General features: G+C 53.9%; 1 protein-coding gene across 2 annotated transcripts in view; it reads right to left on the reverse strand.

The window, feature by feature from the left end:
- Nucleotides 1-2,018: 2,018 nt before the first annotated feature.
- The window catches only part of CRY2 (cryptochrome circadian regulator 2), a 36,138-nt gene continuing 20,947 nt past the window's right edge, over nucleotides 2,019-17,209 (reverse strand). Inside the window, exons 6-12 of one of the 2 annotated variants that reach the window (XM_027562562.1) lie at nucleotides 16,602-16,742; nucleotides 14,995-15,306; nucleotides 14,638-14,789; nucleotides 14,319-14,521; nucleotides 13,948-14,040; nucleotides 12,701-12,842; nucleotides 2,019-4,117 (exon numbers count right to left, since the gene is read on the reverse strand). In XM_027562562.1, coding sequence (XP_027418363.1) covers nucleotides 12,703-12,842; nucleotides 13,948-14,040; nucleotides 14,319-14,521; nucleotides 14,638-14,789; nucleotides 14,995-15,306; nucleotides 16,602-16,742 — 1,041 coding nt within the window. In that variant the 3' untranslated portion in view covers nucleotides 2,019-4,117; nucleotides 12,701-12,702. Of the gene's footprint in view, nucleotides 4,118-12,674; nucleotides 12,843-13,947; nucleotides 14,041-14,318; nucleotides 14,522-14,637; nucleotides 14,790-14,994; nucleotides 15,307-16,601; nucleotides 16,743-17,209 lie in introns of both variants that reach the window. The other variant, XM_027562563.1, reaches the window with a different exon arrangement.

Genomic DNA, 17,209 nt, shown 5'->3' on the forward strand with positions numbered 1-17,209 from the left:
TTGGTCCCTGGGACCCGAGTTGACCCCCTCGCTGCAGACAAAGGCAGTCAGGAAAGGAGAGTCGTGGAAGAAGGCAGAAAAACACTAGTGGGTGTTGGGAGCTGGCTCCTAGGACCGACAGACTTTTGGAGTGAGGTGGTGTGAAGTCACAGCCCGGCTCTCCTAGTAGAATAGGTGGTGTGACTTTGCATTAGTGACTAGAGTCCTAAGGTTTGATTTTTTTCTCATCTGTGAAATGGGGACGATAATGGTCCATCCCGTAGTCGTGAGGATGAAATGTAATACAAACGTTGGCACTGGAGGCTGGGAACACCCCACCTCCAGCTGGGAACTAGGGCTCACCCCTTGAGGGGACTCCCCACCCCTCCACCCAAAGGCTCTCCCAAGGGTCTCCTCTCTAAAGAGTGATTTAAGCCCTATTCAGCCCATAACACTTCTAATGGTGAATTGAGCCCTTCCTTTTGGCTTCTCTCTCATGTCAGGACTTTGACGTCACCTTGTCCTCACTTAGCACCTCAATTGTATTTCCTGCAGAGTACCCCCATTTGCACTCAGACACCCCATAGCAGGCTTCTCACATTCTCTAAGACTTGGGGCCTTTCCTCCTGCCCCTACGGTTGACTTCTTGGGATTCTTTTGATGGTTTTTCAGCTCCCTCCAGTGCCTCTGCCCTGCACCTCCAGGTCATGTTTCCTCCTGGACTTCTCTCCCCTAAGAGGATTAAGCCTGTGCATTCTCTCACAGAACATGGACTTCTGGGCACTCAGGCTGCTGGGCAAAGCTAAGTGCCCAGCTCTGGTGGGTCATAGAGCCTCTGCCAAATCTCACTGGCTTGTATGGCTAGTTGAGAGAGCCACAGAGGCCTGTCCTTCTGAAGAGGCAAACTGTTTCACAGCTGTGGAGCCCTATGGGCAAACCTAGCCTGCCCACTGGTTGTGCCTACAGTGTAGTGCCCAGAAAGGAGCAGTGGGCACCTGCCCTGCAGCAAAAAACCCCTGAGCTCCAGTTCTGAGGTTAATATCTAGAGCTGAAGGCCCTTGCTACCTCTCTTCTCCCTGTTCCTGGGCCCAGAGGGGACACATAATCTTGCCTGTCTTGGTTCAGGCTCCTTTCACTAGGACCAAAAGCTAACCACTTGCTGCTATGGTGTGACTTTTCCTTCTAGGAAAGCAGTTTTGCCACAGTGGCTAATAATTTTTCCTTAGTGTGTGTGCTTCTCTACTAGGGAGCATCCTTAGGTCAGGAATGTGTATGCGTGTAGGACAACTCCACCTTCCAGAATCTTCGGCTCAAGAGCACAGGTATATTAGCTCCCAAGGCCAAAGCAAAGCCGTATTAAGGAGAAGGCAGGAGAGGGAATGCCAGGCCCAGGTCTCGGCCATCAGGAGCTTCAAAGCAGAGCTGAGAACCAGACAAGTCCCAGGGTCAGGTTCTTCCTTTTCTCCTTTCTCACTCTGTGCAAGGCAGCTTGTGATATCGTTGGCATGGCCTGAACCCCTTCTCACAGGAACTTGGGATGTGAGTTAATAAAGCTCTCATGTCCAGCGGTCCAAAACTGGAAACCCTCACACAGTAGAGAAAGGGCCACTCTGGCTAGATGGTATCAGACCAAGTCAGCATCCAGGCTCTGGGCCTGGCTTTCCTCTGCACCAAGCAGCTGCAGCTTACATGCCAGAGTTAAGAATGGACTGAGGGCCAGGAGAGGGCCCTGCCATTGACTGATCCCCAGACTGGGGGCATTGAAGTGAGCTGAGAGGCTGGGTCACTGCAGGAACCTCATCCCAGGGCTGGCATGCTCCACACCATTCTGGCTGACTGACCTCCAACTCTGACCAAGCTCTGGAGTCGAGACCACTAATTGCTCTAGCTGCTCAACTAGGAACCTCCCTGGTCCTCCATCTCCCACCCACTCTTCCCTGCCACCTCCAAGGTAGGTGAGAGGCTCCTGGTTCACTCAGGTTAAGCCCTACTGCCGCCCAGTACCCAGACCTCCCACAAAATTGACATTACAACTTTGCTCAGATAGGATCAGACATTTATGAAACACATGAATATTCACAAACTGTGGGAGAAACACACTTTCTAGCAATACAAAATCTCCATATAAAGTGCATGTGGCCTGCGACCGTCTCCTCCCCATGCTGGCCCTTGGGTCAGGACTTGGGGTAGTGCTCTGCAGGATCCCCCAGGGACACCTGGGCCAGGAGAGGGGAGACACGAAGCCATCACAGAGCTTCAGGCCACTGGATACCCCCTCTCATTTCCAGTCCACTGGGAAAGGGCCAGCATGCCAGGGAAAGTAGGGAAGTAGGGGGTGGTGGTCCTGCCAACATATACCTTAGGGAAGAGACCCATCATCAAAAAGGCAGGCAAAGGGAATCATCCTGCCGTCTGAGATGCTGTCAGACAAGCACTGACTCTGGCCCTAAGCCCTCCGGCCGTCCCAGTTTCTCTGCTCAGTCCTTCCAGGCTTGCTCTCCCCTCCTTTCGGCAGCAGCCCCCGATGCCCCTTCCTCCTGGCTAGGGCTAAGACAGCAGTAAAGCCCCCAACCCAACACTGCAGAAAAAGCTGTTTCCCCCATGCAATACGCGACATTTCTCATGGGTTGACACAGATACAACAGTTGGACTCCAAAGGCAGCTCTCCGGCTGAGGAAGCCTGAGGACATCTCAGGGAGAAGCCTGTCAGTGTGCTGGACTGATGCGGGAGACAGGGGCCTGACCCAGGGTTTGGGTCCTCCTAGGACAGAGGAGAGTGGGGGGCAGGGCTGGGACAAGGTCACAGGGGAGGTAGAGAGAAGGCCCCGGGCCAGCTTAATGTGACACGTGAGGACAAAAACCCCATGAGGGGTTTGTCTCTCAGGCACACACACACCTGCACACACTCCTGTGCGTGCGCATGCTGTGGCTCAAGTCTGGGCCATGGGTGGAGGAAGACGTGGTCCAGCCGGCCACACAGTCCTCCTTTCCGTGGGGTCCTCCTCAGCACAGACCTCCAGCAGTGGGAGGGTTCATGTGGGAGCACCGGCTGCCCCTGGATTGCAAGCCCTTGGCTTCTCTGGGTCAAACATCCCGCCTGCTGTAGAAGGGTTGGTGCGCTGGCCGGGACCTCAGCTGGGGCCCTTCCCAACTGTCCCTGGCCGTGCACCTGCCTGGGCCCTTGATGTCCAGCTACCGGGAGGGCTGATGCGGTAGCTCGGTGCTGACCAGCCCCGGGCAGACGACAATGGCTTCCCTGGCTGCCATCAGCCGACCTCGGGGGCAGGACTGAGGTGCCGTGGAGTGTGGCCAGGGGAGCCAGGGGGCCCTCCACCACCAGGAACCTGGCCTCCTCCTACTGGATGCTCCGCTCTGACCGTGAAGGAGCGGTGAGAGCAGGGGTTAACTCCTAGCCTCAGGTTTTCAGCCCCGAAGAGTGAGAGGCTCCTCTCTGCTACTACCTGTCAGGCTGCACACCCGGCACTCAGGTCAGGCCCCTGGTGCTCTTCTGTATGTGGCAGAAAGGCTGCAGATCTGGCCACAGCTCAGCCCCAGCTCCCCCAGGAAGAGTTTGGGGAGTCCACTGGCAGGGAATTTTAAAAGAAGAAGCCAGGCCAGGTGACTGTCTGGACAGCACCTGTCCCCTCCAGCCTGCCCGGCCCTCGGGGGTCATAAAGCAGGAACTCAGAAGGCCCCTCGCTGCTTCGAGAATCCCACTCTGCACACGAGCCAGAAATGCTTCCCCTGCTCCTCAGTCTGACATGGAGGGGGAAGGGGAAGGGGAGCAGGTGTCAGAATCCCACCTAAGGTCTGACCACCCTTCTAGGCAGAAGAGGCAGCAGGCCCCCAGGGACAGGTATGGGGTGACCGCCACCGCCGTGACCTCTAGTCCGGGGTCTGGAGGCTGAGGTGAAGCTGCTACCCGTCCTCCTCCGGCCCAGACAGCGTTCAGAGACACACGAGTGTACACAGATGCATGCACACACAACAGGTGGCCCTCCTTCCTCCGCACGCGCACACACACGCACACACGTTCGCTCCGTCTCTGCAGGTGATCAGCAGCTCTGCAGGTTGCACTCCGCTGCCACGGTGGCGGCTTGGGCACCCAAGCTTTGCTCACGGAGCCACGGCACTGCAGCTGCAAGAGAGACAGGGGCGAAAAGGAGCGTTCAGGAGACTCTCCGTTGCCTGGGACACGGCTCCTCTGGCGGCTTCTCTGGGGAACCAGGGAGCGCCCAGAGCGAAGCACACGAGCCGCAGCGCCTGGGGACAAGGTGGCTGCTGGGTGCCAGCGGGACCTGGACGCTGGCCCTCTCCGAGGTGCTGACATGGACCAGCTCTCCCTGGCGGACTCTCTGGGCCTCCTCCGCCCCAGGCCTGAGGACGGCAGAGGAGGGGTCACTACCTGAGGCCTTGGGTGACACTTATTCAGATACGACAAGGGCAGTTTCTGTATCAAGGCACAGGGTCTGCTGCCAGAGATGGAGAATCAGGAAAAAAAAAAAATGGCTGGAAGAGAAGCCAGCCAGGACCAGTAATTCTGAAGATGAAGGCAATGACTGAGTTTGGAATCAGCGGGTGAGCGAACTTCCACATAGAGATAAAAGCAAGCTGGCACTGTGCTAGAAGACTGGGGGTCGGGGGAGAGGAGACTCAAGGATGAGTCATTTTAAAGATTTATAACATCCTGGATCTAGGGCAGAGGGAAGAGATGGCCTCATGCTGGATAACAGGACAGGGCAAGCCCATCACAATGCTGGGTTGCCTGTTTCAAGAGGTCCAGGGTGTCTGAGAGTGTAGAGACATGCGGGCCTCTGTTCAAAGACTGTACCTCTTAAATGATGATCAGGTGGATAACAAGACAGCCTACTGAGCCTACTGTGGGTCAGGCACTACACACGTGTGTTAGATTCGTATACAGATTTGTGTATGAAGCCCTGATCCCCTCAGAATGGGACTGTTTTTGCAAAGAGGGTCTTTAAAGAAGTGATTAAGTTAAAATTAGGTACTTATTGTGGGCCCTGATCCCAAATGACTGGTGTCCTTCTATGAAAAGATTAGAGCACAGACACACAGAGGTCAGAGCCTATGAAGACAAGGCAGACAGCAGCGATCTACAGGCCAAGCGGAGAGGCCTCAGGAGAGACCAACCCTGCTGCCAACTTGACCTCAGACTTCCAGCCCCCAGAGCTGTGAGCGAATGAATTTCTGTCATTAGAGTCACCTGGTGTGTGGCACCTTGTGAGAATCCAAGCGAACTAATGCAGCTTGTGACCCCATTAACCCTGAAGACACAGCCTTCATTTTTACAGATGAGAAAACTGAAGCCAGAGAGGCTACATAAGCTGCCCAAGATGACAGAATTCAGGAGTGACAGAGCCAAGACGGGAAACCTAGGTCCGTCTGCTTCCGCAATCTGTATTTTTGCCACTAAGTAATCTCTACATTACAGGATCTCCCATTTAAGACTTTCAGAGGATGTAACAAGTTCAACATAGTGGCATGAAGATTAACATTCAAACAACATCAATGGAAGTTCAGATGTTAACAGAAAAGGAAAAAATGCTCTCGAGAGTTGAAGACACTGGAGTCAGGGGTTCAAAATCAGTCTTCTGACACATGCAGCCCTTTTCAGGCAAATGTTAAATCCAAAGATTTTAACTGGATGATGATAATTCCTCTGGAAGCTGGGAAAAATCAAAAACAAATTTACGAGTGGATACCTGTATGGGACAATACTGAGTACCTCTTTAAAATATTTTCAACAATTCTCTCTTTCAGTTCAGTCGCTCAGTTGTGTCAGACTCTGCGATCCCATGAATCACAGCACGCCAGACCTCCCTGTCCATCACCAACTCCCAGAGTTCACTCAAACTCACGTCCATCGAGTCAGTGATGCCATCCAGCCATCTCATCCTCTGTCGTCCCCTTCTCCTCCTGCCCCCAATCCCTCCCAGCATCAGAGTCTTTTCCAATGAGTCAACTCTTCGCATGAGGCAGCCAAAGGACTGGAGTTTCAGCTTTAGCATCATTCCTTCCAAAGAAATCCCAGGGCTGATCTCCTTCAGAATGGACTGGTTGGATTTCCTTGCAGTCCAAGGGACTCTCAAGAGTCTTCTCCAACACCACAGTTCAAAAGCATCAATTCTTCGGCGCTCAGCTTTCTTCACAGTCCAACTCTCACATCCATACATGACCACTGGAAAAACCATAGCCTTGACTAGACGGACCTTTGTTGGCAAAGTCACATCTCTGCTTTTCAATATGCTATCTAGGTTGGTCATAACTTTCCTTCCAAGGAGTAAGCGTCTTTTAATTTCATGGCTGCAGTCACCATCTGCAGTGATTTGGAGCCCAGAAAAATAAAGTCTGCCACTGTTTCCACTGTTTCCCCATCTATTTCCCATGAAGTGATGGGACCGGATGCCATGATCTTCGTTTTCTGAATGTTGAGCTTTAAGCCAACTTTTTCACTCTCCTCTTTCACTTTCATCAAGAGGCTTTTTAGTTCCTCTTCACTTTCTGCCATAAGGGTGATGTCATCTGCATATCCGAGGTTATTGATATTTCTCCTGGCAATCTTGATTCCAGCTTGTGCTTCTTCCAGCCCAGTGTTTCTCCAGATGTACTCTGCATAGAAGTTAAATAAGCAGGGTGACAATATACAGCCTTGATGTACTCCTTTTCCTATTTGGAACCAGTCTGTTGTTCCATGTCCAGTTCTAACTGTTGCTTCCTGACCTGCATACAAATTTCTCAAGAGGCAGGTCAGGTGATCTGGTATTCCCATTTCTTCCAGAATTTTCTCTTTAAGTTTGTACTATAATGACCTAGCCATATTTTTTCACTACAAGTAAATATATTCGTTACTAAAGTGTATACATGTTTATTGAAACATGCTAATTGACTCTCTTCTGCAACTGATAACTTCAGGACTGGAAAGTAAACAGGTGCTCCCACCCACTACCTCCATTTCTGGTGTTCTCCCCACCTTCAGGGGCGAGGGACGATAAACGGTGCTTGAGGATTCCTTCGAACACGGGCTCTTACTCTGGGGTTCCTGACCCTTAAGGGGTCCAAGGACAGGCCTTAAGGGGCGGTCCACAGACGCCGTGACGTACATTTTGCTCTGTGTGGGAACAGGTTTAATTTTCCGGGGAGAGGCTCCATCCTTCATCAGACTCTTCAAAGCATGGGTAACCCAAAGAGGTGTTAAGAACCGATGCCTCAGCTTAGAAGATGAGGAGATGAGGTGCAGTCGGGCAGGTATAATACTAAAAATTCATTGAGGCCTACGCTCACCTGGACATGGTTTAGCCATGGGGCAGACCCGTGAAGGGAGGTGGCAATGACCTGGCCTCAGATGAGCCCCAGTGACCCACAACCCTCTGTGATGGCTTCAAAAGCCCACACAGAAAACCAAGGTTTGGAAGAACCAGCTCATCCTTGTCTACAAAGCTAGTCAAAGGCCTGGTCAACTACTTACTCAAGCTGCTCGATCAGCAGATAATTAGATGGTCTCTGTGTTCTTATTCTCAAGCTAGGACATAAGTCCGCAGAAAAAGGCGCTCCGGGAAATCAAACGAGGCCGTACAGGAAAACGACAGCCTCACTAAACACAGAGAAGCACAGCGAGGGGAGAGGCGCCAGGGGAGAAAGCGACGCATAAAACACCACTAAAGACAAAGCCAATCTCACACCTATTTCACTCTCTCAACCCGTCACAAGTGGCTGGAACACAGACTAGTTAATGACCTTCCCTCCGCGTGCCAATGGCAGTTAGGACGGCCCGTGTCCCAGGGCCCTCACATCCCTTCTCCCACACTGGATGCTGGCTCCCAGCCCGGGAGGGGCGTATGGGCCACTGTGCACACCCAAGCCTCGTCAGCAGAGGAGGCCACTACCGCTCAGGGTCTGGAAGAAACGTGGCTTGGAGCTGGACCAGGCCTCAGTGGCCACCCTCCCCAGCACAGGGGCTGAGGTGCAGGGCCCGAGCCTGAGAGGGGCAGAAGGCCGGCTCCCAGCCCCGACATGAGGAGCAGGGAAGGGCAGAGGTGCGGCTGGGCCTGGACGGGTTTTCAGCTGGTCCGTCGGCTCAGCCTCATTTTCCACTTTAGCTACTCGCCTGCCCTTCCTGCTGTACCACAGCAAAGGGGAGGGGTGTCTGTCCGTCAGCAGCTACTGAGTAAGCGGCAGCGAAAGTGCGAGGGGATGTCAAGTCCCAATAAATTCTCGTTTCAGGAACTGAGTCAGAGAGGCGAGAAAAACCTGTGTGCAGGCTCCCAGGACGGGCTTCTGACCACCACACAGCCTCCGCTTCCCCCGGGGCAGCGTCTTACAGACTGCTCAGCGCCCCTCACACACAGGTTCAGGTAAGGACGGACATACGTGCGGCAGATGTATGCCACTGTCAGAAAGACAACAAAGAGATTCCAGAAGTCAGGTTCTCCTCAGTGAAAAGTGAAATTGTTAGTCGCTCAGTTGTGTCTGAGTCTTTGTGACCCAGTGGACTGTAGCCTGCCAGGCTCCTCTACCCATGGGATTCTCCAGGCAGGAACACTGGAGTGGAGAGCTGTGCCCTCCTCAGGGGAGCCCCACGGCTAACCAAGCCTGCGTGAACTTTGGGCGGAGGACGGGGAGAGGTGGTCCTTGGCCATGAACCTTCTGTGTTCAACAGGCTTCTCTCAACAGATCAGTATGTACCAGCAGAAGGGCAAATAGATCCTGTGCACTGCTAAAATAATTGGACCAATACAAAAAACCTGCACACAATTGGAAGCTGATGGAATCCTGAGCGGTCAGCAGCTTTGGGGATTACGGAGAAGCAGCTGAAATGAAAGCTATTTGAGGCTGGCTTATTTTTCAGTTTTGTGAACATCATACAGTAACCAAATGCAGAACAGATACTGATGTGGGTTTGAGGTAAGCGTGGAACCAACTGTTATCAGGATATGTTTTCCCACAAGATCAGTTTAAATCATTTTCTGGCCCAGGCCTGAGGCATCGGAAACAACAGAATAACAAACGAGAGAGGCTGGAGCTAAACTCGGCCTGAAGGGCCCATGATGGAGCCTCCGGCTGGTGAAGTATGCTTATTCACACCAGACAGCTAGAGCACCTCAGCACGGTTGTGAATCCGGCCCTGAGTCACTCAGCTACACTGATAGAGAGGAGAAGGGGCGAAGGCAGTTAAGACTACCGACTCAGGCCCAGGGGCCACTGCTGTGTGGCCCGTCCAGCCCAGGGTGCTGGCTCTGACTGCGGTAACGATGACAGAATCAAAGACACCCTGAGAAGCACATGCAAGGCGGCGACGTGATTTCGTCTGTGTGGTGCATTTTACTCGGAGGCTTTTCACACACGGTTTCTCCTCTTTCCCCAAGGCTTGTGCTTGATGGGTGGGGCAGGTGACGAGATGCTGTCATCACTGATCACTGGTGATGATGCCCAGCCATCCTCAGGCCCCGGTGCAACCCCAGCACACAGCGAAACACAAGCGCCACTGAGACACTCTTCTCTTTCAGGGTTTCCGAAGAACACAAGTATCCGTCCTATCCTCTGACCTCCAGGCCCCACTTCCAGTCGACTGGCACGATGAAGGGCTGACCCTTGAGAATCAGTCCTCCCCATCCCAACAGGCTGAGTGACACCCCTGGACTACACGCGAGGAGAGGTGCTGGCCTCTACACCCTTCAGTGTCCTCTTGGAATCACCACCACGGCCTCGCGACTGGCTCTCTCCCCACACAGCTTCCTCTAGAGCCCCAGCCCAATGCCTGGTTAATCTTCAAAAAATGCCAGTTTGATCATTCACTCTGTTTCAAAATGCGCCTCCGTTCCCAGAGAGTACACACCAAGGACTCTGTCTGCTTGACATTTAAGACCCTCCATGACTGGACCCAACTGTAACCTTATGTTCTTGTAAAAAAATAGTAATAACAATATCCATAATAATAATAGCTATCATCTTATTTAGGAACTTCTAAGGCTAAGCGGGGCCTCCCAGGCGGCACCAGTGGTAAAGAACCTGCCTGCCAGTGCAGGGGACTTAAGACATGGAGGTTCGATCCCTGAGTGGGGAAGATCCCCTGGAGGAGGAAATGGCAACCACTCTGGTATTCTTGTCTGGAGAATTCCAAGGACACAGGAGTCTGGTGGGCTACAGTCCATAAGGTTGCAAAGAGTCAGACACGACTGAAGCGACTCAGCACGCAAGGCTAAGTACCCTGTGTATTACACAGAAAGTGTTAATTACTGACCAGCACCCACACTCTGTAGCTAACAGAACCTGGATTTTGTCTGGCGACTCGTGGACATGGCTCAGACAATAGATTAGGAATGGTCTAAGTCAGTGATTCTCAGAGGCAGTCCCAGAACAGCATCATCATCAACTGCTGGGAACGTGTTAGAATGCAAATTCTCAGGCCCCAGCCCAGGCTCGTTGGGGGTGGGGCCCAGCCATCTGCGGCTTAACAAATCCTCCAGGGGCTTCTGTTGCTCACTCAGGTTGGAGATCAATGGTCTAAACAATCCGGATCCTATTTCCCAGCTTGGGGGTGGCTTTATGACTCAGTTCTGGCTCATGACGCCAATGTGAAAAGCTGCAGAAGAGGTGTCCTGGTAAAGGTTTTATTTTCTTGATGAAAAGGAAGAGAGGCACCCCCTGACGACTTGGCACAGTATAAAACTGCAAAAAACCTTCACTGGGCCCCCAACCCAAACTTTACTTTCTTTTACTCAGCTTTATTTTCCCTTCATCACCACTTAGGGCTTCTTGACACAAGGTGTTTCTGTCTGCTTACTGTCTGTCTCCTCTCACGAAGACACACCCAAGGGCGGGCAGGACGCTGTCGGTCATGTTCACAACCATATTCAGTGCCTACAACAGTGTCTGGCAACGTGTCATCACCTCATTTATGTTTATTGAATGAATGAGTGCAGCTGTCTCTGCGATTCCTTCTCTTTTTTGCTTTGAGCAAGGAATTGATGGCTGAAGCCGTGGCAGCCACCTTAAGGCCAAGAAATAAGAGAATCTCAGAAAAATTGGCTCTGACATTGTTGAGCCATCAAACCCAAACCAGCAACACCGTGCTCTGGGCCTTTTGTTCCTTAAGAAAACTAAATCCCTCTTTCGTTTTCACCACAGTAGCCACGTTGTTCATCCTAGCAGCCCCATATGTTACTAACACATATATTTAATCATTTAATCTTTGTAACAAGAACCTAATTTTTGATGAAGAAACCAAGTCTCAGAGAGCTTAAGTAATCTGCACAAGATCATGTAATCATTAAGCTGTTGTTCTTGTCGGAAACACCCCGCCTTGCTGCCTAGATTCAATTCGTCGTCCAGGTCCTCTAGGGTAACTTCTGTCTTGTACTCCTGGATCGCTCCAGCCCACCAACCTGTGTCTAATGCTAAGCTGGTGGAGTGTGAATCATCTGTCCAGGAATTATAGATCATTTGTCTTGTTTCTCTAAGCAGACTATTACATCCTTATGGATGGGCATCGTATCATGTTTTATATGTCTTAAGCTCCCTTTCCTCACACATTTGCTGGCAACAGTTTCAGGCTCAAGTGGATGCCATTACCTTCCTGAGCAACCATAACCCAGACGTTTAACCTCTCTGTTCTTTGATCTTCTCATCTGAAAGTCAGAGTATCAGCTTGGCAAGTTCCAGATTTGTAAGACAGAATGAACTTTGCTTAGTATCACAGACTTAAGAGAGAACTAAGAGGTAATGTCCAAGGTTGCCAGTACTCCCAGGACGAGATAACACAAATCTGTCCACCTGTGACATCTGTGACAAAGCGCCTAGTCGGGTAAAGGGCATCAAACATCTGCCGCGTCACTGACAAGTGAGTCTAGACGCAGAGACCAGATGGCCCCGCCCGGCCTTCAAGTGCAAGAGCTTAGAAAAAAAGAATTGGCTTCACAGAGAAAATTCCCCTCCCATCTAATTTTGCAGACACGGCACATAAGGAACAGTCCAAGACGGTGACCCAAAGTGGATAGTAATTTATGTCTTCCCCAGAAAGGCATAAAAGGCCCTCTTACTCTGGGGAAGAAGAGCCAGGTTTTTGTTTTTGAAGACATTCAGGGGCTTCCAAGGAAGATGAGCGCTGACAGGAAAGTGCAGAGCTGAAGCCAGGAGAAAGACCTGAATGGAGGCGTGGCTGTAAGAGGCACAGATGACTGACGGGGAGCCTGGGTAGGTGGGTGGTGGGGCTGGGCTGAGTGAGCCTCCAAGCACCCCTAAGCCTACATTCTGAAAGTGTGTGCTGCCCTCTGCTGGCCAGTCTCAAGCGCACAGCCCGTCGGGGCAACTGGCAGAGGGGCCTGAAGCACTCCCAGCCCTGCCCTGGGATGGCTTCCCCCTCAGCTTCACACCCAGGTCTCCGCTTTCTTTTTTTTGGATCTGGCTCACTTTGACAGGGAGAAAGAGTCCTTTTTTTTCCTTTCCCATAGCTAGCAAAGAAGGAACAAAGCTTTACCTTTAAATTATCTTTTTAGTATTAGAAGGTGTAAAAGTAAGAATGGTAGAATTTGAGCTGAAATCCTAAAGAAGTCATGCAGTCCTCACCAGGCTTTAATCCCGTTTGCCGGGTTTTAAGCTTCACCTGGCAGGGTGGTAGTTTCCCAAACTCGCCCCCAGCCCTCCCCGCCTCACCCCACGAGACTCTCCCCCCTCCTCACCCCCGCCTCTCTTCCGCCTCACTCACTCTCAGACGCCCCTGCTCGGCAGTTCTGAGGGGAGCGACTCTGCCACCCTGGCCCGTTTGCTGAGCTCTCCACCAGGCGGCTCCTCTGCTGCTTCCAGTTTGCGCTTGGGAGACGCTGGGCCCCCGGGCAGTGGTCTTGGGCCTGTAGGGAAGCAGGTCAGTGTCACACGGACACATGCGTTAAGCCCACATGACCCTCAACTGCGCAGAGGTTGCTTTTTAGGGGGCAGGGAGACTGCTCCTCAGACCAGTCCCCCTCCTTCAGCAGTGACCGCCTGGAAAGATCCGAGGAGTGTATGATCAGGCCTGCAGGCACGAGTGCCAGCTCTGGGGCCCAAGTGCCAAGGGCTCCAGGCCGGAGACGGACGGGCCCGGCGGCTCTCCTTGCTCGGGGACTGAGGCCTTCCCTCTGCAACAGGCCTCCCGAAGCTGGGATGAGCATGCTCTCCCCTGTGGAGCCCACCTGGCCAGGCAAAGTAGAAAAAGCTCTGTAGTTCTCTACAGTCTGAACTTGCCAGTCTTCGTCCCAGAGCTGAAGGGCAAAGGTTAAGAAAGGGGCAAGTCTGCCTACCCCTCTCTCCTGCCACCTCCTGCCTGGACGACTCGTCGCCCCCTGTCCAGCCTCCCCGTCCTCGGGGGCTCCTGCCCACGCTGTGCTCTCCACACACACACAGCAGGCAGAGTGAGCTCTTTAAAACATAAAGCGATCACGCCTCTGCCCTGCTGACCCTGTCAGCGCCTTCTCCCTGCACACATGAGGGAATGCTAACCCTCCTGTGGACGCAGAGTCTACACGGCGCTGCTCCGGCTATCCATCCTTGTCTCGCTCCAGCTTGTCACTCAGGACATGCCAGCCCCACTGGCCTCCCTCCTTTCGTTCCTGGGACAGGCAGCTCGCTTCCGTCTCTGAGTCTTTTCTTGCTATTCCCTTTGCCTGGGATGCTCTTCCCCCTGTTCTCGGAAGGCTGGCTCTGCTCACTACCTGGGGCTCTGGTGCTCCACCTAAAGTCACCTCCCTCCCCAGAGCTCTCTTAGCAGGTCATTCGACTCGACTTTCCTGCAAAGCACTTGGTATCTGACATGATCCTGCACAGTTCCTTTGTAACATCTGTGTCCCTGGGGGGAGTTCAAGCTCCACCAGGGCATGAGTGTTCTGGTCTCCGTCCTCAGACCCCGTGACTGAAGTGGGGGTAGCTCTGCAGTGCCCCTGGGACGGGCACAGGCCCCCGGAGGCCAGCTGTACTCACCTACACTGCTTGAGCTCCCTGCCTGGATCGAGCTGGGCTCTGCCACTGGGTTGCTGAGGTCTTCCACACAGGAAGGGACAGATGCCAGCAGACCTGGGAAAGAGGCAGGGGAGTAATCGGAATGCAAACTCACAGGACTGCACAGGGCCCCGGGGCAGGGGAGGACAAGACAGGGGGGTCCTAGGTTCTGTCTCTCTCCACTGGCTGCAACTCATTCAGCCCTGCCTGAGTGGCCTGTGCCCAGGAAGTCAAGTTAACAGCCTGGAAGGCAGCACTCAGCAGTGTCCCCCTGCAAATATCTGGGAACCCCCATTCCCACCCCAGGAGCCCAGAGGTGCTGTTCCTGTTGGGGATGAGGGGATGGTCCTTACAGAGTCCCCGGTAGCGGGACAGCTGCTGGTAAACCTGCTTCATCCGCTCGATGTTGAGCCGGCTGGCCTCGGCGTGGTTGACGATGGGCCGGGGGTAGTCCACGCCAATGACGCACTTGGCTGCCTTCTGAATGGACTCTGGGGCATTCCAGGGCTCGTAGATGTACCGGGAGGGGAACCCTTTCAGTTTAGGCAGGTATCGCCTGAAACGCACCCACCAGACAACCTGTCAGCACGCTGGGAGCCTCCTTCAAAGGCCAAGTGTATCTCACCCGAGGAGGAGGCTGCAGTGGTCAGAAAGCCTGCTCTGCATCCTCACCTGATGTAGTCTCCACTGGGGTCTGTGCGGCGGCCAAAACCCACCGGGCAGTAGCAGTGGAAGAACTGCTGGAAGAAAGCGCTGCAGGACAGCCACATCCAGCTGCCGGCGTTCACGCTGAAGTCTGCGTCCAGCAGCAGCTCATCAAACACCTAGATGCAGGCAGGAGAAACCATGAGCCTCCAGGGGGGCCTAAGACCATGCTTCTCCCCCAGTCACCACATGCACCCCGGAGAAGGGTGTCAAAGCCTTCTGCTGCTAGCAAGCCAAGAAGGATCTGGAGACAATTTCCTGCACCCAGGGGTCCCAGCCCACGCCCTAGCCCCCATGGGGGCTGCCCACTGAGAGAGCACTCACCCGGACCCCGCTCTCCCAGCTGACCCAGAGGTCCCCGCGCGTGAGGAAGCAGGCCACAGCGTGCCGGGCCAGGTGGTGGATCCACCCCTCCTGCCTCAGCTGGGTCATGATGGCGTCGATCCAGGGAAAGCCTGTCTTGCCCTCGGCCCACTTGGCCAAGGCCTCAGGGTTGCGATCCCAGGGGATCTGGATGCAGATGGGGTTCCCCTCCATGCGGTCGAACCTGGGGTTGTTGGTGGCCGCCGTGTAAAAGAACTCTCGCCACAGGAGTTGCCCAAACAGGGAGAGTGGGGGCGTGCTGTTCCGTTTCACCTGGGGGCAGGGAAGCACACGGGTACATACGCCTGCCCCACCCACAGCACACCACCCAGGCCTCCCCACAAAGGACCGGAGCTGCCACCTCCACCCTCGATGCGGGGAGGGGCCGTGCCCAGGAGAAACGGCAGAAGGTGCCTGCAGAACCTGGCACCCTGGCTGTGCCCACTGCTGCTCTGAGCACCAAGAACGGCTGAGGGTCGGCAGGTGGCGGAAGGGACAGTGCTGTGGGACTCGGGGCTGGGAACTGAGCTCCCCAGGCTGGTCACAGTCCTTGTCCTCAGGGGCCCCTGTGTAACTCTCCTTTCTAAAATGTCAAAGGGAGTTTTCTCAACAGCGCACACACAAAAATGCTCAGTCTAGATTTTGGTTAAATACGTAACACCCAAAGCCTGGATCTGGGGCCACGAGGGAACTAAGACATCAGACCTCCAAGCGAATGATGCGTGTGTGCTCAGTCACATCTGAACTCTTTTCAACCCATGGACTGTAGCCCCAACTTCCTCTGTCCCTGGGATTCTCCAGGCAAGCATACTGGAGTGGGTGGCCATGCCCTCTTCCAGTGGATCTTCCCAATCCAAGCATTGAACTTGTGTCTCTTGTGTCTCCTGCATTGGCAGGCAGATTCTTTATCACTGTGCCACCTGGGAAGCCCCAAGGGAATGATAATTTTCCTAAAATCACAAGATTACCCACTGAGCTGGCAAAGCTACCCCAGGCCACAAAATCTGGATGCTGGCAACTTAAGGACACATGAAACAATGCAGATGCAAGTGTGAGCTGATGAATCTCAGGGGCGGGAGGTGCGGCCCTCTCTCTCGGTGGGGGCGGGTACATCACCACAAGGCACTCTGCCTGTTGCCCCATCTGGCCCTGCAGCTGGCCCTCTGCTTACTTCCTCATCACTGATGGGCAAGCGCCACGAGATAGTCTGGACGCCGCCCCGTAGCGGGCCACTGCGCTCTTCACCTCAGGACTGGCCCCAGCCTCACCCATCCTGCCTCCCACCCTGAGGGCTCAGTCCTCAGCCCGCTGCTGCTGGCAGCTCTGCCACCCCGGGCTCACACCCTGAGGCCGGCCTGTCCGGCTCCACTTGAGAAGCTGGATTTGGTTTTGAGCGGCGGTTGGGGTTGTGCTTGGCTCGGCCACCTCTCGGATGTGGCCTCCTCCTCACTGTCTCTGGACAGTACCCACACTTTAGCCAGAGGGAAGGCCTCCCTGTATGGCGACTGATCCGCCCAGAAGACCCCGGTCCTCTCGGCTGCACGCGGGGGCAGGCTGACAACCCTCACCTTCTTATACAGGTCCCACAGGCGGTAGTAGAAGAGACGGCAGGAGAGGCAGCCAAAGCGCAGGTAGGGGCTGAGGCCCGTTGGGCTGGCCAGCAGGGAGTTGGCGTTCATCCGGGGCCTCTCGTAGTTGGCAACCCAGGCCTGCAGCAGAAAGAGAGGGCGGAGGAAGGACAAGCCGGGACGCTGCCGATGAACAAGCCTGATGGCAGCTGGTGGTTAAGGAACCTGCTTTAGGTCGCAGACCAGAAAGCCAAGGAGCCAGGACAAGAGTCCTGTGCACATCCCACCCCTTCAGGCTGGCACAACTTCTGATGGAACCACCAACCAACCGAACAACGGGGCCCATGTTCTCATCCTGACTCTGTTTAATTTGTGCTATGACTGTAGTAAGTTATTTAGTCCCTCAGTGACTTATCTATTAAGTGAGAACAAAGTTTCCTACCTGCTGGAGATTAAATAAAATGACAGATTTGAAAGTTTCTGAAAGCACTGAACAGGCTATGACTCTACAGAAGAAAGGAACATGGGCTTCCATGTTACAGAAGCGGGCAGCTCTCGCTCAGCTCCCACTGTCACAGGGGCCCTGAGGCTGCTACTGCACAGATTCG

The sequence above is a fragment of the Bos indicus x Bos taurus genome, chromosome 15, assembly GCF_003369695.1.
Source record: "Bos indicus x Bos taurus breed Angus x Brahman F1 hybrid chromosome 15, Bos_hybrid_MaternalHap_v2.0, whole genome shotgun sequence".
Classification (NCBI taxonomy): domain Eukaryota; kingdom Metazoa; phylum Chordata; class Mammalia; order Artiodactyla; family Bovidae; genus Bos; species Bos indicus x Bos taurus.